The sequence below is a fragment of the Lingula anatina genome, chromosome 1, assembly GCF_051362555.1.
Source record: "Lingula anatina isolate TDL-2025a chromosome 1, LinAna3.0, whole genome shotgun sequence".
Taxonomy (NCBI): Eukaryota; Metazoa; Brachiopoda; class Lingulata; order Lingulida; family Lingulidae; genus Lingula; species Lingula anatina.
Genome location: NC_141767.1, coordinates 62,190,906 through 62,216,736, shown reverse-complemented (window position 1 = coordinate 62,216,736; position 25,831 = coordinate 62,190,906). Strand labels below are relative to the sequence as shown.

General features: G+C 37.7%; 1 protein-coding gene across 3 annotated transcripts; it reads right to left on the bottom strand.

The window, feature by feature from the left end:
* Positions 1-1,254: 1,254 nt before the first annotated feature.
* LOC106155423 (putative G protein-coupled receptor No9) lies at positions 1,255-23,294 on the bottom strand. Of its 3 annotated transcripts, none has more exons than XM_013530278.2 (3): positions 23,106-23,294; positions 18,137-18,248; positions 1,255-3,750 (listed from the first exon to the last, which is right to left on the bottom strand). In XM_013530278.2, exon 3 carries the CDS (start codon positions 3,249-3,251, stop codon positions 1,440-1,442), a length of 1,812 nt encoding a protein of 603 aa, XP_013385732.1. In that variant the 5' UTR covers positions 3,252-3,750; positions 18,137-18,248; positions 23,106-23,294; the 3' UTR covers positions 1,255-1,439. The 3 variants fall into 3 exon arrangements, with proteins under 3 accessions (XP_013385732.1, XP_013385731.1, XP_086864525.1); XM_013530277.2 differs by lacking the exon at positions 23,106-23,294 and adding an exon at positions 19,937-20,015; XM_087008399.1 differs by lacking the exon at positions 18,137-18,248.
* Between the last annotated feature and the right edge of the window lie 2,537 nt (positions 23,295-25,831).

The following is a 25,831-nucleotide window of genomic DNA, read 5'->3' as shown; positions in this document are numbered from 1 at the left end:
TGATTTTGGTAATTGCATGTATTTGGTTAAACCAATCAAAATATCAACACCGCTGGCTAATAACTTTTTTCTGCATTCTTGCCTCAATTTATCTGTCTGTGATTTGCGCATTGGGAGTACCCAATGCGACTGCTACTCCTATTAGGCCATAATGTAATTGCTTAAAACCAAGTTTCATCTAATTTGCTTCAGATAACCAAGTAATATATTCGATACTTTTCTTACAGGTTTACACTGCCTCTTCTGATCAGTTATTTAAGAAAAGAAAAATTCAAGCGTGAATGATTGCTCCATTTTGAATTGGTTGTCACCTTTTCCCAATAATTAGTTGTTTAGAAAGAAAAAGTTGTCTGTTTGTATACTGTTTCAATAATATTAGGGTTTATATAATGCCAAATCAGCCTCAATTATTATTATTTCTAACAATACTTGGTAATTATTTACAAAATTACATATATATATATATATATATATATATATATATATATATATATATATATATATATATATATATATACACATGTGTGTGTGTGTGTCTTTATAACAGTGAAACAAAATATTTCAGAAACATTTACTTGCGGGGATACAGTTACAGTGTATACTAGTATTTTTACAGTTTTACTGAGAATTTCTTGCATTACATATGTCAGCATTTTGGTAATGTGGTTGTGGTTGCACTTTGTATTGACGTAAATACAGTAGAAATACATACTCAACTGTGCTGATTCGTGCTAACCCTTCAAATAATTTACTTCCATCATGCATATGTTTTGCTACTGTTGATACATGATATTTCAGCTATAAACTAGCGAGCAATTCATGAACGAACTGTTTTTTTACGAAAGCCAAAAAAGTATTGTACTTACATGTACAAACGACAGCTAAGCAACTTTTTCAACATCAATATGTGTTTGTTCCGGTACGCAAATAGCTTTTGTTTTTGTTGTGAAATAGCTTTGCTTTATAAATCCCAACCTCATTTATATCCTGTAGTAGCCGTAGCTTTGAAAACAATCAATTCCAGAAGGACGGGCGAGAACCCTATGTTATTTGTTTGACAATATTCGTGCACAAAAGACAAACTACCGTATCACACAATCAATCAACGGAGATGACGCACGGACAGAAATGTTAGAAATGTCATGGAAATTGATACAACAAACCTATGAGATAATCACAGCCTATGGGAAGAACGTAAAAATGCCTAATGGATTTATTGAATAGCAGGCAATGACAATATATGAAGTCTGTAGCTGCCAACTGTGTTACCTTTATTTCATATCAAATAAGAGCGATAGCAAACCTAAAAGGACAGTTCTTAAATAGCAAAATTGAAAGCAATAGATATCACATAAACAACAAATAACTTGATTTTTCACGACTTCCTTGATTTCCAGTTTGAACGTTGCTTTGGTATCAAGAGCAGTTTTTTTAAACATCTAGCCGTTTGTTTGGAAAATCGATTGTCCACTGTGTTGCATGAAATGGCGTTTACAGGTGGTTAACGCAAAGAAAGCTTGTCGATAGTCCTTCGAAAAAAACGCATAAATGCAAGGATTGATGGCACTGTTACAGTACCCGATCCAAAAGAAAATTGTAAAGAGTGACTCGGGCACACACAGAACACAGAACGCTCCGATCAGATACACTACAAAGAAAGGCAACCAGCAAAGTACAAACGCGCCAACAATTATAGCCACCGTTTTAGCTGCCTTTGTCTCACGCTGGGCTCGCTTTATGGCCTTTTTCAAATTTTGCCTTCTGATGGCACGCATAGAGTATCTGTTGGCCAAATTGGCGCTAGAGTTATTTTGCTGAATTCTCCGTCTGGTTGGAGATGCCGTAGCAGTGAGGGCCCGTGTGATAGCATTTTTTTCTGTCTTTATTTTCTGAAGCACAAAGTAAGGTTTCAAAACTAAGCCCACGTCGCTGTACACGTCAATGTCTTCACTGTTATGATGACTACTCGTAGTGGTCGTTTCTGAGTTTTCACCGTCGACGTTAAGTTTACAATTACTAACCACACACTTGGTGACTGCCACTTCCGTTCCGTTCACACTGTGCACATGAGCGAGAGACTCGTAACTTTGCACGCTACCTAACTCGGGAATTTCGGTTACGTTCTCTATTGAATCTTCATCTGATACTTCACTGCTCCTCGATAATTGGTTGATCGGTGGCGGCTTCTCCAACGAATATTTGCAAGACGACAACGAGCTGTCGCGCCCTCTATGAATTCTTAGTGTCACAACATCATCCGACTTTTCGTTGCCAATAGCAGACGATCGCGTAATTTTCTCACCTTGGCGAATTGCGAGATTCGTCTTTGACGCGGCCCTGTAGATTCTCCAATAGAAAAATAATAAAAATACAAGCGGGATGTAGAAGGAACCGAGAGCGGAAAATATACGATACCCAGGTTCAGCGACAAGATTGCATGAATGCATACTTTCTCCATTAGACATCATGCCATTGCTTGAATTCAGTTTGTGAGGTGTCACATTCTTGTATATTTGCCCAACGTCTTCTAGCTTATTTAACCTATTTGTATGCAGCTGGTAATTATCTTTTGTGAATTGAACTGTGCTTGTTTCCATAGTCATTTTGAAGACTGTCAGATTTGCGTCACGTTGCGTCACCTTTTTCGGGCTCAGTGTCACCTCTGTTATAGGCTGTCCAAAATGTCTATCCGTCCACCCTAATAGGGGCGGAAAACAGACCAAGAACGCAAGTAGCCAAGCACCTGCTATGAGGAAACGTGCCATTCTTTTTGTCATGCGGCTCATGTATTTGATGGGGCGCGTTATGGCAAGGTATCTGTCAAAGCTGATGACACACAAGTTCAGTATCGAAGCCGTGGACAACCAGACGTCAACTGCCAGCCACATGTCGCAGATCAAAGGCCCGAAGACCCAGTGTTTTGAGACTTCATTTGTTATTGATAAAGGCAATACAAAAATCCCCAAAAGCAGGTCCGCTACGGCTAAACTTGCAATGAAAGAGTTTGTAATCCGCCGCCGAAGTCTGCGAAATTTCACCGTCGCAACGATGACTAGTATATTTCCCAGCACGACCATGAATTCCAAGATAACCAACGTGGTTGTTAGCAATATAAACTGCCATGAGCACATGTTGGCGTGGCCGCTGGGTCCTTGACAGTGTGGCGGAATTAAATCCTCACCTGCACCTCTCGCTGGTGTCACATTTGAAACCCACGTTAAAGTTGTATAAGCTGTAGTATCATTCGCCATCTTGACAACGTGTTTGATTTGTAGTTAATTCACAGTATCACACCAGTCCTGTAACTTAACCACGTATTTTGAAAATTGGCAAGTAAGCAGTTACTATCGGCTTCAGTGGAAAAGTACACTACAGTACCACACAGAAATAAAAATGTTCAAGTCCAAAACATTTAAAAGGCAGATTCAAAATCTCAATGCATTCTTTATCAATTCATCACGTCCGACTGGCACACCGTCAAAGAGTTGAGCAGCCCACAGCAATCTCCAAGCTATTAGGTAAACAGCATTGGAATACTTCTGTTTTCCGTGAATGAGAACTGGGGCAGGAAGTAATCACTGATGGCTGGTATCTCTATGACCGCTGAGAATTCTCTTATAAAAAATATCCACCTTACTAGTTATTTCGCCGATGGTCTGAGTGGGTGATGATGCGTTTTTCACACGGTTCACACTCTCCTCACTGGGAGCCTGTTATCGGTTATTCTGTAATAACATTTTCCGGTTGCATCTGCAAAGAGAAGCAAAGTCGATCTAAAAAACAAAGCCTGGGCAACCCAATTATCCGTTGGAGATTGTTACGAAATTTAGATCATTGGAAAAAGCTACATCGAACTATCCAACAAATTCAAAGTTAAACCCGTACGGGATTGTCATAACTGCCCAACCTTCATCGACTTGGGCCGTATTCACAACCAGTTAATCCGCCGACTAACTAGTCCACGGATCAAATATGGCGCTACCCAATTGAAAGCGTGCCCAGACTTAATTGCTATGCCCCTGCTATGACGGAGAGCGTGGGAGGCGTTAATCCATAGTTAGCCCGCCAATCAACTGGTTGTGAAGGCAGCCCAAGTTACTTAATTGTACTCTTAGCGAGCTACAAGGCTATCTAGAAAACAATATCTTTTGGTCATTTGTCGCTGATCCTTGGGCTAAATTCGTTCTAAATCCAATTTTTCTATAGCACTCTGTTTTCTCCAAATTATAATTCTTTGCCATTCATTTCCCGCCATCTCGAAATGCTGTCGTTAAAACACGGTGAAATTGTTGTCTGCGTTCTGCAGCTGAGAATTCTTAACCGCACTGCAATTTTGAGTCATCCCATCTGCTTAAAAAAAAACCCGAAAGAATACGCGCAATGTAAACTTCTCCTTTGGAATGAGAAATCTACGGCACGGACTGATAGGTATCACGACACTTCAACAAACGGTGACAGCAATTGATGAAGATCCACTTCTATATAATTGATAGCAAAATAGATAAAAAGACAGCCCATGATGAATGCGCAATTTTGTGGTATAATCTGGTCATCAAGGGCCATTGACCTATCACCTGCTGGCAGGAGAGGATATATAAAACATTACTTTTGAGCGCTAAAAGATGCTTTGGTCATACACTGTATAAGGAGGCCATTAGGACCTACTTAGAAGATGTGAGTGTCCAAATAGCGGAATCATCATTTTGGATTTCTTTCTGATCCAGGGTTGCCTTTCGACAATAATGTCGTTTGTCCCTTATTTCATGTGCCAGCTGCTGTCGTGTCTTTTTAAAGAGTTTTCACGCTTTTCTAAGTCCCAAGACAATTTGTTCTTGATTTGTGATATACGGTATAACATAAAATCTACGCAAATCATTTATCTGTTATTTTGACACACAGGATCTGATCTGTATTTTGGGGGGATTCGCCATCTCAATCAGTCAACTAAAGGTAGAAATACTGTTATTAAAATTGTTACCCACTTGGGGATGACAAAATTTTCAGTCTCAATTATATTTGACCAAATTGTCTACATTTTCCTATCTCTTCTTGGAAAAAATCTCATCAAGATAATTTCATTCATGTCACAATCGATGTGAGGAAATTTGCAATTTGCAGTCCCTCAAGGCTCTTTTACGCCTGCTTTGAGTTTCAGTGAACAAAATACCTTTACGCAATCTTTGATGAGATAAGTCAACAGAAAAAATGTTAAAAGTACGTAAAATAACACTCACACTGTATATCAAAGCGAAACCCAGGTGTAGAAGTACAACTGAAGTAAAAGAAAACACTCGATTGGTCTAATGGGAAATGCACTTCGTCACGTTACTACTCTATCACACTGTCTGAAGTACTTTCCCGGAATAATTTCCCAGATTCTGTATTAGTTTCTTCATGCAAATCGCCACTGGAGACCAAAAGAAAGCCTTTGTGCTATTTGTTTGAAACGCTGATCGGGGGCATCAGGTGCAAAACTCATAAAGTCGCGTTCACACACACAGCCATCTCACAACTATCTCCTAATGAAAGAGATTGCAGTCTATTTCAAACCGTTTGCTACAAGAGGTTGCCATTGCTCTGCTGTTTTCTTTAGTTGACAAACGTTTGGCTGGACCCACGTTGCCGCTCGATCCAATCTGCTTTGCGCAAACTTCTAATCATATATTCATAAAGAGAGGAAGACCAGCCCAGTACCTTACAATTTTAAAGGGAAAGGAGGTCTTTTTCCAAAAAAGTGGACCTTTTGAAAAAAATTCCCCTTTGATGACACAACTTTTGCAATAGCATAGCCCTACACTTGGATTCAAAGTGTACATTTTTTGTAGCCAAAGGACCGGTCCTTTTGACCCCCTCCCCCCAAACCGTTCTTGCCGTCGGGCCTGATAGAATTTATATTCCTTACTGACCACCGGGTCAGTTCATTGACCTCAGGACTTTCCTAACAGTAGTTATGTTCTCGGGGGAACAGGCTATACAGGAACATTATAACAACATCCCCATTCAATTTTCTTATATATTACAAATAAACCCTGGGGAGGTGCGTATTTCTGAGACACTAGTTTACTTTGAGCTTTTTTTTTACCACAGCGCCCTGTTAATGCAAAAGGCAATTGAGAGAAGAAGAAAAATTCTGACTTTTGCTGTAGGAAATATTTTGAATATCCAGGAGAACCCAAGCAACATGTCCAGTACATAAAAATAAATGTAAATTGCAAATGTTAATTACAAGCCTGTCAAAATGATGTTTGAATACTGCTTTTGCCTTTTCAGAATAAAAAGAAGCGTGTCTGAAACCTTTCTATGACTCAGGAAAAGTCACAGTGAATACCCATCATCCTCGAAAACGGCGCATAGCAATTTAGGAAGGCTTCATGCCTTGTGTTGATATCCGTGAATGGAATTTCCCATTATCAGATTGCACATATTAATAAATTTCCATGTTAAAACAAATAATGTTCGACCGTTTCAATTTGCAAAGCGGTTCTGGCATGTGCGCAATTTTCAATATTATTTCCACAATTTCACAACGTGTAGATGAGTGTCAGTGATCACCGATATCCAACCGTCTAACATGTGTTTGCGATTTGTAATGCAGTTCTTATATACGTCGTCATTGAGATGAAGTCACGACCGGCAAACTGCATTCAAGCCGTCAGGTGTGTTTTTATCAGTTTATAGGTAAAAACTCCCAGTCCAGTACTTGTGAGGATTGATAGGTTGCTAAGCTGATATCTTTTACACAGTGAAGCTGAAAAGCACACTGCCTCAAATACTTCACTATTGCAGGGTTGTATACGGATGTTAACTACTTACATCTTTGCAAAGACATTTAATAACCTTATTACTGAGGACTTACTGGTTTCTTAGAGGGCCAGTTTTTAAACACACTACCGTTCTTCCAATAAACGAGAAGAATCATGATCATCCCCAGGTTTTTATTACCGACGGAAGCAATTGTACCGCACAGGCATTTAAATCAACTACGTCCATTTATGTTTCTTCATAAGAGAATCGCCCAGCGGACACGAGGACCTTAGCTTTGAGGTCGTTTAATCTAAAAAAATGGAGTCCGTGAGGCTTAGTCCTTTTCAATCAGAAGAAAATAATATTTTCTCATCCCTGCAGTCGTAAATGTCTATGAGCTGGTAGTGTGCGTTTACCAAATTGAAAAAAAATTATAACAAATAAGTCTCCCGCATAGCTATGAAATAAATAGGCTTCTTTACGACGGCATTTTCTCAATTTGCATTTGCGTGTGGGGTTCTGCCATATTATATCTATACAGACACAGCGTTACATTAATAACGTTCTTTTTTTGGGATCGTTTTTATTACCAACCACACGAAGGTCAAAGAAGCTAATACGAACATGTTTCCAGATAGACAGAGATGACTGCTGTTATTATATCTGCTTCTCTCAAAAGAATTCTATGTTTGTGATTACGAGCGTGCGCAATTCCGGTGCTCGATTCCATTGCAAAGTTGAAAACTGAGCTTCTTCCTGAGCGAACGTTCCATCAACAAGTGCAGACTTACTGCACCTGTGCACACGGCACGATCGAACAATACTGTGGATCGGAGATAATAATATATCAGTAGCTAAAGGCTCTGTCACACTCTAGCGTATTAAGTCTTGTACGAGTGTCTTATGTGAAATCGATTATACGTGCATCTTTGGGCGAGCGAAATCACCCTTTTCCTTTGTAGCGCATTTGCATCGTACGACTTGCGTCTGCATTGCGTGTGCATAACGTATACGAGCGTATCTTAACGTATGTCATCGCAAGTGTGGCGTATATCAACGTATGAGTACTGCGAACGGGCGCACGAGTACCGTATATGAGCGTACGAGCACCGTATATGTGTGTACGAGCAACGTATGTGAGCCTTACAATAACGGATTTGTATCGTTCTACGGTTCATAACTTTGAACATTGAAAAGATCATATTGGTGTTAAGAAACAGGTACTTCCAGTATCTCTGTCTGGAACCGCTGTGATGAGGCTGTGGACAGAGACCTCTGTTTATACCACATATTACAAAACGCAAGGGATACATGTACATTTTCCATACGCCAAACATGCATCAGATATACATTAAATCAGTTCGGCATACGCTGATATACGCAAGGGATACGTTAATATACGCCAGACATACATTAACATACGTTTATCAATCGTTAGAGATATGTAACTCGTTCGTCAGCATTACGTCACATACGCTGGCTTTACCGACTACCGTATGAACCGCGTACTGCAATGTACCTTAAGCCTCACTCTTGCGTATGGGTTACTTATGACTCTCAAGCTCATATACACTGAAAAATCTGAACATGTTCAATTTCTTTATCCCCCCACCCCCACTTATGCAAATGTAAACCAGGTTTGTTTGCGTGCTCGAAACGTGTACGACACAAATGTAACGTGCAGCTTACGTTAGTGTGCGTAAAAGTGATTTTTCTTAAATACGTAAAAAAGTGCTATAGGCTTAAGTGTGATAGCTCTTTGGGTGTTTTTGTGATATGATATTATGATATTTGCCATGATTGTAGTTTAGTTTAATACATCGTACATATCAATTAAAATGTTGTTGTTATCTGGTGTTCGAGTCTGATTTCTAGGCGCGATAAAAGCGCAATTTCGTGACAGACGTGCAATATTTCACTAGAATATGGTCTTAACAATCAGCATTTCAGAGAGTGGGGATGGTTGATTTTGGAAATCAACCATCACGCGAAATCCTATAGGCTGTCCAGGAGCACTTCTCTTTTCTTGTCAAATCATCAGGCATCCTCATTTGCAAGTGCCAATGCATGAATGCTAAAACTTGTTACTGGGACAAATAAAACGCAAACATCAGATTGCATATTCAGGGGGAAATGAGTGACAAGAGAATTTAACGCAATTGATATGAAATACATGATGTATTATTTCCTTTTAAAAGGTATAGCACTCATTGAAATTGCCAGTTGCTCTATGCAGTTCCAAGGGCTGACCTATGACCCATAGAATTGCAAGCGGTGTGCTACCAAAAAGTTATATGAGAAAGAAAAGTTTAATTTTACTGCATAGCATATTTCTGAATAATGTAGCTGTATTTATTGTATCAAATAAAAGTCAGACTAAATAAAAGTTTTCACTGTACTTGCACTCGTTGGTATTTTGTAAACATTCGGACATCCATGCTTGTTGACTGTGTTCAAGCAAGGTGAGCACAGTGGTTCGTCCTCCGGCACATATCTTGTCAATTATGGGAAAGGTTTTGAAATTTCCATAAATAAAGTGCAATTTTGCTAGCTAAAGCTCATTGTGTGAATTAAAAGCAAGCTTAACACAAATTTTATGATCAGCGTTCTTATCATCATGATTCTGAAGAAAATTCCCGTGCGCATTGTGATATAACCGAGCACGGCGAAACGTGGCATTAAAAAGTTCAGGAATCCTCTAAGGTTGCCTTCTTTGTTCGTTTTTCGTTTTTATTTCATAATTTACCTATTACAAAGGGCTTCAAATCTGCACAAAACATCTGCATCCGACACTTAAGTCGTTATTACCACAGACATTTGTTGAGGTAGTCAGACATAAGAATGTATTTACTTAGACCCATTGTGTTGTAACACATCTGCAGTTGACCACAATGTACTCGCCATTAAAAAGAACACTTTCGTATAAAATAACACGATCTTGCTGGTTTTTGAAAGGAACCCGCATTTTTACCAAACAAAGCGAATGTGTAATGAATAGTAATACTCGTACATTATCACCGTTTTTGAAAGGGCGTAAAACCTTTTCATAATTTACGTCACATTTTCTCACATAATGATGCTGCTAATATCAATACTGATGGATTTTTCGTGCTTGCTGTTTATTCAGGACAGATGGAACAAATTATATTGTCTACTTCTTATTCCTATTTGATCACTTATGGATGGAAACAGCAGACAAATGCTTAGACATATCTTAAAAAGACACGGATAATAAACTCTGCATAAAAACAAAACAAATTTAGAACCACACAAACAAAGTAAAAGACCCATCAAGAAGGTAGCTGTAGACAGTTACACTATTAGAGCAGGACTACTCAAAAAAAAAAAAAAAAAAAAAAAAAACATTTTAGTCAGGGCGGTGAGTCACACATTTCCTCTGCTCTATAGTACAGTACCTTCCGATATGGAAATAAATAAACAATAATTAAAAAGTGATATAAGATAGTTGTACAAATATTACTCAGGACTCGCGCGTCACTGACGTGACTCAATGCTCATTTTTTTTTGTGTAATGACCCAACAAAGACATACACAAAAGGATACAAGTTACCGCCGTTACACAATAGGCAAACAGGCGAGTGCCTTGTCTATGTGCCAATAATAAATGCCATCACCATCACGCCAGTAGATACATTGTTAACACAGCACGCAAACTTCAAAGTAACGGAGACCAAGGAGCAGAAAAAAATAAAAACGGAAATATGTAGAAGCATTCAAGAATCGAAAATGTGAGAATGTGAGATATTGTACATGCAGGCCCACATGCAGAGATAGCATATGTGGCCAAAATCTCTAGACGACTTGCTCATTTTGCCTACTAGCCGCCAAAAAGAGATTTTGCAAAGATGCACATACTGTTCTGAACCCTCGAATGTCATTTACATCATTTGAATCATGTTTTACAAGAAATGAACACACCTGCTCTTAAAGAACAGCATGCCATCATATAAATCTAGTCAGAGATACTAAAAGTAACAAAATCAGGCTCATAAAGTGGGAGCATTGAGAGGTTGATTAAAAGAAGATGATACCTATTACTTCGGAGGATCCCTAGGATAAATCAGTCTTACCAATTTATGACCTTTTTAACAACAGTCGTATCTGCCAGGGTTTTGACTTCATCTCTTTCACAATAAATTAGAATCATTGACAATGAGCAGTGCTACGCTGTAATTAATCATGCGTTCTAAATCAGTGATAAAATATAATAAACTCAGACTTAAAGCAACTTGGATCTTGTTCTCGTAACGAAAATGAGCGTTATAATGATGTGCTCCATGTTATGTAAACCTGCAGGATGTCTAAGGCTTCTCCATTTCTTGTGCCATCAGAATCACCCGCGCCCACCCTGAGGTTTCAAATTACGATTTGAAAAGGAAGAAAAGCTGCAGTTGTTTCCTGTGGGCATGAGTTGTTTTGATGAATTGACAGGTTTTGTTTATGAGATATCAGTCAGTTACTCGGCATCGTTTTAAATGTTAGCTAATGAAGCCTTTAGGGATTCATATCTACAAATTTGGAATAATTCGAAAAGGCCTTATCAGTTCGCATTTCGATCTTTAAAGCAATCACCGTGGGCCACTTTCCTCGCTCGCAGATGGTATTCATACATGTATCTGATCATTTCATAGAACTATATTTCCACGCATTCTCTTCCCTCTTCTTTCAAGCTAATACGATCGTTTTTTATCTCGCTCGCCCTCCCTGTTGGATGATGATACTTGTTGTCTTGGACATGAACTTTTGGCGGCCAGTAAACAATATGTCTAGTACGGAAACGGGAAATCATTTTCGGAAATCAATTCTCTCTGAACATTCGTCGTGGTGATGAGGCCATATGCAATGGGTTTCCTATGATCGCAGTTTTCTTGGCTCTGTTTTTTTTTTTTTTTTTTTTTTTTTTTTTTTTTTTTTTTTTTTTTTTTTTTTGACAAGGACTTAAGTAAAAACTTGTAGAATCAACTCCTTGGCCCTGTTTGACGAAAAGTCTTAAATCTTAGGATTTTTTGAAAACTGGTGTATCTGTGACTTTCAAGAAAAATCTAACATGTTGCTTACATTGTTCATTATTTATTTATTCATTTATTTATTTAGCTTAAAGACTAAAATTTTCGGTCAACTGTGAGGCACGCTATAGCGTTAACTAAGAGGGCACACAACATTATTCCAATTAGGAAATACTCTCGATATATTTAAGTCATCAAAGAAGATTGGATGGTCATGACCTTTTAAGCTTTTATAGTGAACTTCATGTCAACACTCTTTGACCACTAGGGGGTCAGTTCTTCTTACCCCACAAAACATTTACGGTGACCGCATGATGATAGATAATCATCAACAAGGTCTAAAATTATTGTTCGAACCCCCCTCCCAACCAATCATGATAACAACGATCAAGAGATCTGTGACGACGTAGGCGTTGTCTTGTCACTAATTTCTGCTCATCTTCATGCCATTGGAATACAACTATCTTACAATTGTTTAACCATTCGTAAAACATTATGAGACCATTGCTGTTAAGTCGACTTTACATAGTCGGCTATCCGGTTAATCCATAGACATGCCTTTTTGTGAAACCGAAGATGTTCTCGTACGGTTTCTCCTAAGATACAAGTCCGTTTGCTTAACATGCAGGTATCATACTGTTGCTGAATGTGTCTACAGAAACACTGTATCTTACAATTTGCCAAGTTGCAATCCCCACGTGGTCACTTAAGAGGTGGGGAATTAAGTCAACTAAACACAGGTGCCTTGAAACAGATAAGTGTTTTTTATAGTTAATCATTTATCACTCACAACTTTGACTAAAGGTACTTAGAGCTGTATTAACAAGACTCATCCTTAATGGTCGAACCAATTAGTTTCCGCAGTATCAAGAGTGGTACATTATAGTATTCATGCGAAATGTGTGTGTGTGTGTGTGTGTGTGTGTGTGTGTGTGTGTGTGCGTGCGAGCGCGTGTGTGTGTGGATTCAACTTCCCTCCCGACTAAATCAAAAGAAGAAAACATATTGGAAAAGGTATTGGATCTTTTTAACCATAGTCATGCGCCTAATTCTCAGTAATATTCTGGATTTGTCAAATGATAAACATTTATTATTCCCAGACGCATCAATCTGCAATATCGTCTCATCGCGTTCACGTTCACCTTCTCGATGAAATAATTAGTTTCGCATTAATGGCAATCATTTTATTTAGGATGAGGAAATAGTTGCTTAATTTTCTATCAGTCACCCTTTTTTTCCGTATTTCTAGCAAATTGCTTTTTTTTTTCGGTTGCGTGGCAAGACGTTTTACTAATGAGTGGAAACCTTTTTACCAGGCATTCCTGCCAGTTTTTTTCTTTAATATTGTTGGCTCGTAGTTTTTTTCTATCTGTAACTTAATGCCTTTCGGGAAAGCTCCAGATTTTGTCATTTGATGATTTACTTTGCATACTTTTAATTCATCGCGGGCGGCGAAGAACTGCGGGTTATAGTAGTAACATGTATCATTCTCTTGTGTATAATTGCTTATGCTTATGCTTAAAGTTACTCATGCAGTTTATTTTCGTATAGTAACGTTTACTTTGATATTTTTTAGTGAGATTCCTAACTCATATTTTGCGTTTTAGAGGGCGCTTGTTCGTCTCTGGACCGTATAATTTATGACATGCTTCTCAAAAATTGCATATGTCTCAAAGATAATTTTTTGAGGATCAGGAAAGGATAGTGTGTACCATTACTGGCAAAAATAGTCCTACTGCATGAGACTAAGGGTTCATTCCCATTGAAACTACCGATCTACGTAGATCGATCTAACTCTGTGGGGACTTTTGCTGAATGCAATCAGTTTTACAGATTGATACGCCTCCTGTTGTTTACAACGTACAAGTATAATCACCAGCTTTTCTGCATTCAACTCGACGCCAGGAGGAGGCATTTCAACTCATAGCACTCAGCGAGAGTCCCCGCGGAGTTAGATCTATCTACCTAGACTGATAGTTTCAATAGAAATGAGCCGTAAGAATCCCTTCAGGTATTAAGAAACCGCGAGGGATAAAACCTGATTCAATCCTAACAGATGATTGCGAAAACACATTAAATATCAAGCCCCTGACCTGCGGGGGAAATAGGAGTTCAGATATATTTCATTCAGAAGTTTACTTCCCAGTGGTATAAACATTAAACGAAAAACAAGGTACATCTTGATTGAGCTGTAAATGTCTAGGCATCAAAAAACCATTACATTTAGTGGTAACATTACTCAAAAACTAAACCCTGATTGATTCGCTTGGGTGAAGTCAGATCAATCCATCTACCGTGTGTGACCGCTGTCTTGGATTGGTTCGCAGTTTCTTTGAACAGTGGAATGTTTTAGTTTATTTCACCCGGTCTGAGATTGTATAACCTTAACTTCAAAGTTTGCTCTTCTGTTGAAAGATATCAATCGCTCTGCAAAATCTCAAACTCGACCCCCTACAAGTCACGGTCAAAGTTACATTTTCCATTGTAGCTTTGCCATTCCTAGAACAAAGGGCAGCAATACTTTGATTTTTTTATTTACATGGTACGTTGTTATTATGAATTGTCAATGGGGAGATTTCAACGTGATCAGAATTAATGTTTTATTCAATTTTTGAACTCATGCAGTCAATTTAAGCTGCATGCTGTAACCATCACCTTTATTTGGCAAAGCTGACTTAAATGTTAACCTGTAGCGACTGTATTTGGTGACATCGCCCTTGGCTCATAATTTAATTTTGTGTCCCACAGAGATGTCTCTCGTCTTGGCACAAGGGAAAAGATAATTAGACTAAAGAAAAAACTTTTCCTCCTTTAGACCTTTTGAATTAAACTATCTTTATGTCAACTATTGCGTTCATATGGACGCAAATCACTGTCATTCGGGATGCCTGCCACACGCAGATGGCGTGCCTGCTGGGAAATGAACCAAGGTACCTGCCCAATGCCAAATGTGTCGCGTAACAGTTTGGTGTAATATACATGTATTTACAATAGTGCACAAATTATATCGTGTGTGTGTGTGTGTGTGTGTGTTTGCCCTACGACTGCGTTCTTTAAGATCACGTAATAAAGTATTTATTTTCTTTAACAGTTTGTCCGACTCTTTCAATCTTCAGACATAAAAGTCAAATAAAAGACGCGTAAGTGAAACAGATGTGATACCACCTAAACGTTTGCAAAAAAAAAAAAAAAAAAAAAAAAAAAAAAAAAAAAAACGGACTGAGATGTACAGGAACTTTGTTGCCACCCTAAATAACAAGCCGCTTTGCGTGATGAGCTATGGCGGAAATGAGGAACTGATACACAAATAGTCCTCCTATTATATGACAAAAGTTATTATATCTTTCTTACAATATTAGTTTAAGCAATATGCTCTGTACACAATCTGATAGTTTTAGCATAAAACTACGTAGCTGAAGTGAAAAATATCCATTAAATAACGTGGACGAGGATTGGCTACTGCGAACCTAGTTGAATCAGCAGTAGGCCATAGGCCGTACACTCTGTTGGTATCAAAATAGTGATGCATTCTGATAGTGACTTTTAATAAGGCCTATGTCTCTAGTGTCCAAATATGTGTGTTAGCATTTTCAATCTGGTAGCTTTTTATGTGCTGTCACACCTTATATAACCCCGCCCTACCAGCAGCAAGTGCTTTATTTCAGATGTCAATGATACAAACACGAGATTACTGTACCTAACTCAAACGTTATTCACGCACCAGGATGCAAATTTCTTTTTATGCATATAACGAGCATTATGACACTGTTGGTCCTCTTTTGCCTGAATTAGTATGGCAAACTCAAGGCTCAAGGATTAAAAACGTGAAAGCAGTTTTCATTTCTCATTTTCAACACTCCTTTAAAATGCCCTTTTATTAGTGTTTTCTGTATTTTTGCTTCCTCTCTCAATTACTTCCCACGTATGATTTGCATATCCCATTTTCACTATCAAAATAATTTCCGGTGAAACGTTGACATCAAACTGCACATTTTGCAACGTCTCTTCATCTAATTGTCTTAAAACGATTCGCTGCACCGTGCTAAGAGCGACGCTTTAACACTTTAAAGTGTCATGATGCAGATAAGAAAAAAACTTCACACAATATCAACAGGGCCAGATTTGGGCCTCTTGGTGCCCTAAGCACTCCCAGCACCACGTTGTCCCCCACCAACACCCCCCACCCACCCCCATGCCGGAACAGATAGCATGCTGCAATCAAAACCCCATTTTTACAAGTATGTATATCCTTTCCATATATTCTTCTGTTTTTTTTTCTCTGTAGTCCAAAGGTTTTTTTTCCTCTGTAGTCCAAAGGTTTTTTTTTCTCAGATCTTATTAAACCCTTTTTTCCTTTTAAATATACTTCTTACTTTGACAGCTTGGTGCCCCCTCCCCCCAGCTGTGGTGTTCTAACCACTTGCTTAGTCCCTTTATAGTCTGCTGCTTATGCAGAAATCAGGCCCTGAACACCAGTAAGTACTGACAACGAGCCAATGTCAAGTAAATGCACATGCCTTTTCTTCAGTAAAGATGCCCGGCCCCTCCAACATGTTGCTTGGAATTTAATGCTTCTATAGCATGCAAAACGTTTTTTAAAACGACAGCTTAGTTTCTAGTATTAACGCAATGTGTTACATGCCAATTTAAGCACGTTTTCGTGTTAGCGCAGTGCAAAACGTCATGGCTGCCGGCAAACATCATTTGACATTCGAGCACTTGTTATGTACGGCATCAGAATAACTGTTCTCGTGACCCGTGGACCTGGTCATGACATCGAGATGTAATAGAGAGATGTGTACCTGAGAGAGTCTCAGAGTCAAATAAGCACCAGTACATCAAGGTGCACAAAGCTGTTTGAAAATAACAGGAAGTTTTGCAAAGTAGTGCCATACAAACGTTCTAAATCCCTCCGCATATGTGCCAAGGAGCCTGGTTTGATGTATGTGAATAAACATGGCTTTTTCTTGGCTTCAGTGTCTTTGCACACAACACAAACACCTTTACAATGCATGTTAATGTGCTGGAATGCCGTGACGAAAAGAGTTCATGAAGCAACTGCGCATAAAGCGAAGGCCCATTTCAAATAAAAAACAGTGTAGTTTGCCAAATGTGTACATGCTACAACCTAGCGAGTGTTACAAAGAGCAGGATGTTGCTAACACAAAAATCATTTTCTTTTTATCCGAGAAAAACCTTGTGCACGCTAACCTTCTTTGATATCAACTTAAAGACGACAGAGCAGTTAAATCAACCACCCATTTTGACAGTACAGGTATGTGAACCCGGTACGTACCACGTTTTCTTGATTATACATTTTTTCCAAAAGACCTTATAGCACATTCTAGAGCAACTTCAAAAACATCCTGCTATGTTTCCTTCTCAGATTTTCAAAGGACATACGACAAATATATGTGGCATGTACATGAACAAATGGACTAAATTAAAAAAGGAATGTTCTACACAGATCTAAAACGTTACATAAGTGTATAAAGTATGCCGAATGTTATATAAAGAATGAAAACCAGCTGACTGATGTAAATCACAAACCTTTTGTTCTGTTACAATTGCACACTAATCTGACTCTTCAGACTTCATGATGCTATCTTCTTCATAGTAACTCAGCTCAATAACGGTGATCTTTACAGCAACACAAAGTTATCGATAATCATTTGAACGCAATTCCGAACCGAATCTGATTTTAAAGCCACCACTCGTTGATAAGTGTCCCTACGCATTCTTCATTACTTTTAAATGTCAACTTATGGCATTTCTATAAATGTTAGCTCGATCTACCTTTTTTTGGAGGGCACCATTGAGGATTCACCGGCTAAGTGTGACGCTATGTAAAAACCGTGCATCAGGAACTATGGGTAACAACGACTAAAAATAATTACTAATCCATTTGTAAGAGACGGAAAGGAAAACGCTGAGAGCTGGGTGTCTCTGCATATACAATGTATTTGTGTACATTGCGAGGGTGAAGATTTTGTCTTTTATGGCATGCGTTTTGTCAGGAATCGATAATGAATCTTTTGTAATTCTGAACTTTTTTTGTAAATCATTTGGCTCCAGCATATATGGCCTGAAATACGTTTTGTTATTGTTGCCATGCTATCAGTTTTTTATCTCTTGTGTACTTCAATGATTTAAATGACATGAAAATATGAAAATATTTTTTTCATGTGAACAAAGAAACATTCAACTGCAATCCGTAAGAGATTTTTTCGCATGGCATGACATAAATGTGGTTTTCTCGACCCGTTTTGATATTTAAAAATAAGCATACATGGTTTGGCATCTCAGTCAAATAGCACTGACTTATTTAAATGAAGAAGATTAAACATGCAGGCAGCCTAACTTACCTGTATTGTGAGCAGCTACGGAGATTATGTTACCAAACATTTCACAATGCGTTCATATATCAGTGCAGATGGTCACATATATACTTCCGTGCCGTTTACATTAGTGTTATATCTGAAAGTAAAAAGGTATGGATAGTTAAAGAAAAGGTAGGATACAAATATCCTGTCCATGCAGAGAAGTTAAGTGCGCAATATGCGTAAGGCGTTTGCCTTTCTGGCACTTCTGTTTGAATCGCTGGATGATGAATGCCATTACAGACATTACAGTATTATACAAATTATTATGCTTTACGCTAGATGGGTAGACCTACTGACAAGTATCAGTAACTAATGTTGCACTTAGATTAAACTTTAATAAGAAGGTAATGATAAAAAGAATGTAATACATGACTATGCGTTTCCAGGGAACCTGTGTAAATAAAGAGTCCTCAATTGAAAGTAATAATATCCAGGACTTTACCACCAAATCGAAATTTCCTCGAAAAAAGCAATTTTTGTCCTGCTCACGAATCATTACTCGACCTACCCTTGCACTTGGAATGTTTTATTCAATTTCTAATTAAAAAATTCATTTCTAAATGACTGGCCATGTCTAGTTACTTAGACTTCTATTTCTTCCTGTACATTTCGGAAGGAAGTATCGACTCCAGATGCTTTTATTTGAGGGATTTTATTGTAGTCAAGCTCTGAATTGGGAAAGATAAGTAACTTTGCAGGATGCTTAAATTGAAAATATGGGACATTTAAATACCTTAGTATAGTATCCATTTAACCATAGAAGTCGGGACAGAGGCAGAGATAGTCTACTTTATATGTAGTATGCATAGAACGCTATACAAAAGCGAACTCGTTAGCATCCTTCCACGTTAACATGTAAAATGTTCGCAAAATGATACCATTTCGTTTTTTTTTCTTAAAAGCAACACTGATTAACATTCCTCATCATTTGCTGTTAATCTTGGCAGAAATGTAATGCAGAATCCCGTCGGCATTGCAAAAACGGGGAAAGCTGAATAGTGACCTCAGATAAACACAAATAAACTGTCAGACAGATTCTAATATCAAAGCAGTGGCATGTTTATAACAATGTACATGTATACCGATGATAGTACATGCCAATCTAAAATTTACGAAACTTCTAATTATTTGACAAATGCAGACACATTTGATCAGAAGTGACATATAAAAAAACATTTACTGAAACCAAATGATTTCAACAACTTGTCACCAGAAACGAAAAGACGTGAAATATGAAAGACGATCAGTCTTCAGTTGAAGCTAACTTCCACTAGCTGGATCAAATAGCAGGAAAGCAAAAGCTTCGCACGATATTTTGCACGAAGAGTTGATTACCTTAATTGAAAATAAATTGTATCTAAATTTAGCTGTTAATCAGCTTTCTAAATGTGTCCCAATCTTATTAAAGGACTTCAGATAGTCTAAGGACAAAAGATAAAATCGCGTCTTTATGCACACGTTTAAAATTAGACAAGACAAATAAATACTGAATACGCACCTGTAAGACCATAATTGAAAAAAGGTCAATAATTCACAAGTGCCTCTTTTTTCCTTTTTTCTTTATCTTTGACTTTTTGACCAATCCCTTATATTGCATTACTGACAGGCAGTGAACCCAGGCGTCACCCGTCAGTGCTTACAGCTATGGGGCGAAAAGCCAGAAATCAAATAGAAACTCCAAATTCGATGAAATCATTAAAAGACACATATCTATATCAAAGGTTATCTCTGAACCATTGATCTGATGGAAATCGCCTTTAAATCATCATTATACTCACTCACCGATACATGCTACATCCTCTCTCCGTGTGAGTTATGAGTTCAGACTGAACCAGTGCCTGTAACGTTATTGCCGGATTTGTCCAATGTGGGCTCCTAAAGATAATAAACATGGGGCGCCATGCGATATTTTCCCTTGGAGAAGACTTGCCAAGTCTTCGTAGGTCAACAACCCTAACCGACCTTTTACACCTCACGCAATGATCCAATCTTCTGTCGCATTGTCTTGCAGCCAAAGAAAGTAAAATGTAAGGAAGAACGTGCAATGCAAAAACACCTTATTTTGCCTTATATTGGGACGATGAAAGGCGACTCGTTTAAGATACTGATGCATCGTTTATTTACTCTCTGATTTATTGCATGTTTATTTGGAGGACAACATAAAATGGTTATTTTAATTTTCTACCTGTTCGTTTCTTTGTTACCATGGCGGGATCTTATGGTCAAGTGTATCGTATCTACTTGATTTCGTCCTGATATTGAAAAGCGAAGCTTCTTTGAACATGCAACGTTTACATTACTGGGAAGATAAACTCGAACACGAGTTGATACAGCTACCGCAACATTTGCTATATATCGACTATTGACTTAGGTACCGGTAAGCCTTTGTAGCGTGGCTCAAGCATCGGTTTTAATCATTTTCCTCTTTCTTTTTTTCTTTTTGGCCTTATTTTGTAATTACCATATATTACTATATCTCTACATATCTCTCCCTCTCTGTGTTTTTCCCCTTTTTTCTTAAGATTTGTATGGAACAAAGCTTTGTAAGTTCTGTAAGTTTCTCCAAGAGTCAGTGACATGGTCAAACGTTATGAACTGCGAGTGATAGGCCTACTTGTCCTCATACGCCATACCGGCGCTGTGATTGCGCACCATCTGCTAGATTCCTAATTAATCTTTTATGGCGCTCGTCGAGTGAGGTATTTTTGAATTAATAAGGGGAAGTCACCTCTATTTCGATATTCTATAGGTTTCTATCCCAAGTCTTCGTCCATAATTGTACATATTGTAGCTGGTCGGGATTTCATCATATTCAATCTTCTTTGGCTGTCAGCATTCATTAATAAATAAATACTTCTAATATAGAAACGGTCTCTGGTTTGAATAGCAATGCTTGATAGAAGTTATTTCTGTTCTGTATACAGTGGTGGCAACGATATCGAGGCATTGTCGGTTCTGTAAGAAAGCCTACTTACCATACCACTAAAAATCATTGCCAAAGGAAAATAGTTTAAATTATTCAACAAATAAAGCATTTTGTTGTTTATTTTCCACTGCTATGAACTACGAGTACTTTCCGCATTTACAGTATGCAAATATCACATTTATTTTACATAAAAATGGAAAAGTTTGAATCTCTTTTTTCATTATGCCTTATGTTAAAAAAAAACTGAAATATGACTTCTAAAAACGGTCCCATGAGAATTGATAGACGATCCCAACTCAAGCTAGGCGTACAAAAGAAAAGTAATGGATTTTGTTTAAAAAAAATATTTTTCATTTATAGCACGTCGTTGGACACAACGCTAATTACGTGGGCACATTACAATATTTTCGACTCATGTCACGAAAGGCCAATGTAAATCAATCGGAAATAGAGACTTCGAGAAGAAACCTCTCCAATTTATATCGAAGGCCTAACACTAAGTCAGTTACAGTGCTCGGTAATTGATTTAATTGATTGCTCATTTGATAATGATGATACTGAAGAGTACCAAACAACGCAGTTGGCAAATAATCAATAACTTTATTTTCTGCAAGTCTGTCAAGAGATGCCAAACCTATTTCTATTACATCTCACCCCCTTTAGAAAAGACTAGGGCTCAGCAAACCCCCCCCCCCCCCTTAGATCCGTCTTTACAGCTGAAAGATGTGGGAGACAGAGACACACAGTAGAGTGTAAAAGGAAGGAGGAGTCGGTTCCTGAGCACTCAAAGATTTAGCAATAAAAATGACAACCAATAAGTGCTACTTTGCCTATTTACATGATAAGAAGTGAGCGATAACACAGTGCCTCACACAATACAAACCGTAAACCCACGTCTTGTTTAACCACAGTATGATTTATTTATCGTGTTAATACAGATCATAACACCAAGACTGAATAAGAGTGATTCAATCTAAAGGTGCTTGCCCAGTCAAGATCGTCTGGTTACCAGTTTTAGCTCTCGAAAGCCAATCTAATCCCTTATGAGAGCCGCTGGTCTGACTGTACATAGCGTGATAGCACAGAAGACAAAAAGACAGGTACAGTGTAGTAAATCTACTGGACTGACAATCTAATCCAGCAACAACCCAACATCACGATCGACACCAATTTCTTATGTATATTTTCCATATTACAGCTCAATAAATTATCATCAATGCGTTTTTTATAGTGCATCCTATTTCATTGTTTTGCCAGATGCAATTTTCTTTGAGGTAAGTTGCCCTACTTATGTACCTTGTAAAGGGCTCCTATAGTTTGAAATTGTAATCACAAATACTGCTGAAATAAATCTTGTATACGAAATAAGTAACATGCACATGTAGGTCGACCCCACCGAGTTCTAGGGTAGACCGACATTGACTGAAAACTCGTCTTAAAATACCAATATCTATAATATTTATTTCCTCATGATTGTAATATGTATATACATGACGATACTGTATCAGTTCATCTTGTTTTCGTCTTCAAAAAGTCACGTCAAAGTGTTATTTTCTTACACAACCAATTTGCTATATCGTCCCAGTGGGTCGATTAAAATCAAGTTCATTTAGATTTAGTAATGCAATAACAACATGGTAGAAAAAAAAGAAAATGACACCAGGTTATGCACTCAACGTGTAAGTTTGTTGCCTATACACTGAATGTTCCTCTGTGCTTTGTGTTATGCCCCACTCCCCCCCCCCAAAAAAAAAAAAAAAAAAAAAAAAAAAAAATACTAGTGTCACAAGTAAGCCTGGTCTCAAATCCTTACGAGATGATACCTTCTACCGGAACCTTAGAATAATTTTCACCAGATATTCCTACGTATCATAAGTCTCCGGCTAATTCTGTACTTTTCCCTACTGTACCAGTATATATGTCATTTGAATTGCATGTGACCAAAATTGTCTCATGCGACTCAATACTCGCTCGATACAAGACTGCAACTTAGAAAGACTTGAGAAAAAAAAAAGAAAAATTTACCTATGGGATTTGTTCCTCGAAGAGGAGTTAAATTGGCAATCTGTCATAGACTGGCGACGGTGTGTATACTCTGCTCTAACGATCTGCTCCGCGCAAAGAAATCCCAGAGAGATAATGGTTGTTTATAGGACAGGGTCTCCAGTTTCTTTGCATCGCCCTCTATTATCCTCATAATTATGAGGATATTGCTGCCTGTAAATTAAATGCTGATGCTTTTACTTCTTAACATCACAGGTATGTCCATGACAGTAATAATCTTGACGCAGTTAAGATCTAGATTTGTTATAATCACTTACCTATTAGCATTTGTGTCTAGCGTCACAGATGAAGTACAGATTATCAGAGATGTAAAGAAAACGTGATAGTTATGCAAACAGCTCGGTATTATATTGGGTAAGACTGCTCATTATCTTCTTTCATTTAAAGAATCAAAAGATTGAAAAAGGTCGCTTTTTACATCAGAATGGTGGAGCATGTTAAGCTCTTCCTTCAAAAATACAAAATTATTCAATTATTCCAATATTTCCAGAAATCATTATGCAGGTTGTTATCGGAGTAAAGCTATTGATCTTGTGGTACTTTTAAGCAGAGGTTACATAAATCAAGCGAATCAACCTAAGAGCTAAAATGGCGTCTCGTTACAGAGATATGAATATTTCTCCAAAATGTTATTAATTGGCTCCTGTCTCCTGGGTCAACAAGTCTCACTCAAAACACATTTCTACCTTTTTCACTTAACCGTTATCTCACTACTCCTATCATTGATCGCAATAAATCAACACATATCTCATCTGCTGGTAAATACTGCTACAGACAGACAGGGTTATTCATTGTCTATGATCACAGGAAAATAAAAACGGCAACAAGTTATTAAAGATTAATACTATTCTGCGAGTTATTTAGAATGTAACGTGTATCTTAAAATTTGTAGATTGTAAATTGACGAACAAAAACTTGGTAGCTTATTCTACTCCGAGCTACAGAATTAATATTGAGATTCTCCTCTATCTGCTTGCGACTGATTATAAAATGTAACAAGTGTCGCTTTGTTTACGATGAAGACACCTGTAACGGCAACGGCGTTATGCGAGGTTACGCACTCGCCACGTGCAGTTCAAGTAAATGAAGTTTTGCGTGTATGATGCGACTCTTTTTCTTAATACCATCAGTCAAAACCGCAGCAGGTTTCCCAGCGTTCTGCTTTCTCAGAAATTTAAGGCCACACACATTTTGACAAAGAGTCATTGAAGTCAACAAAAACAAGTTTCTATAGCGTATATGATACTCACTTATATAACGTCATCTAAGCCTATACCCTGGAAAAGTAAAATTCATTAAGTTTTTGAATAAGGACCGAAACATATATAATACTTTTAACACAGTGCATAAATCTTGTAAAGCTTTTTGTATATATATATATGTACTGTATATTCTCGTTTGGTCCGTTACATCGGTAAACCGTCATCAAAATTAGTTTAGGATATTGTCACCCTTCGATGCAATCTCCTTATTTACTGCCTTACATACATTCTTTTGGGTAATAGATAAATCTTCAATGATCAGTGACTAAATTAATTAACATTTATACATATGTTATCTTACGGGTGACGTCATAATTGCGATTTTGGGGTAAAAATTGAAAAATCGGTTTCTCATATTATTCCTTTATCTGAGCACCCACGATCACCGTTTCAACACCGATTTAATGACACCATTTAGTACTCCAAAACCCTGCCAGCGATTTTTCTTAGAAGTAATAGATTTTATCGTTGATAAAGCAAAACAATGGCTTTGTTTAATGAAAATCTGTAATTAGGGGCTCTTAACTCGATTAAAAAAACATCAAACCAAAACGACGACACGGGATTGTAGCCCATTCACTTGTGGTCAACTCTGCCAATTGTCTTGACAAAATTTTGTTCAGGGATGAAGTTATGCGCCATACCACTTGCTTACTCACCTCAAAACTGAAAGGTGTTAAATTGACGATTAAAGCTTTGAGTTGCCTATGCTTATACATTGCAACGAGAAATATAAACGTCGATATTTTATATTTTCGTGGGTTATTTTTATTGTTTTAAATCAGCCCAAACATAGAGGCATTGTTGATTAATTAGATGGGTTACAATACCATAAGATACTCCTCTAACCTGCCTCTTTCGCAGATTTGCACTGCCATTCTTGAAGATGATAGCTAGAAATGGAAACAAATTAGTAAAATGGTTAACACCAAAACAACCTGTATAGCGTTGCACACAGAAGCACGTTCAAAAATGCTGATCTGTTTATATAATAAGTGAACAAATTGGTTCCTAATTAAGTACGTTTAACTCTTAGTACCGATTGGTTGCATGAAATATATTAGAATGGACGTCTGTAGCCTTTTTATGGAGATCGTTTTATGCTGCATATAATCAATTAGTAATGCGACAGCAGTTTTGTTGAGAAGTACACATTTACTGCATTTCAGGTAAATGTTAATAGGTTTATAAGACCAAATACAGATAGTTGGTCTTTAGTCAAAATGTACATATCATTTTCCGGGGGAGGGGGTTATTTCATCTACAGCATACAGAGACTGAAGTGCTATTGAGACCTCAAATGTAAAAATACTCGATAAATAAATCCACGCCACCAGCTTTTGCTTATTTTTGTCAATTTCTGTATTTCATTGTGTATTTTGATTCTGAAGTGTTTAGTCCAGAGCGTTAATGAAACGGCTTCAC

Coding starts and splice junctions, on each gene's coding strand:
- LOC106155423 (XM_013530278.2), bottom strand. CDS start 3,251: ATGGCGAATGATACTACAGCTTATACAACTTTAACGTGGGTTTCAAAT.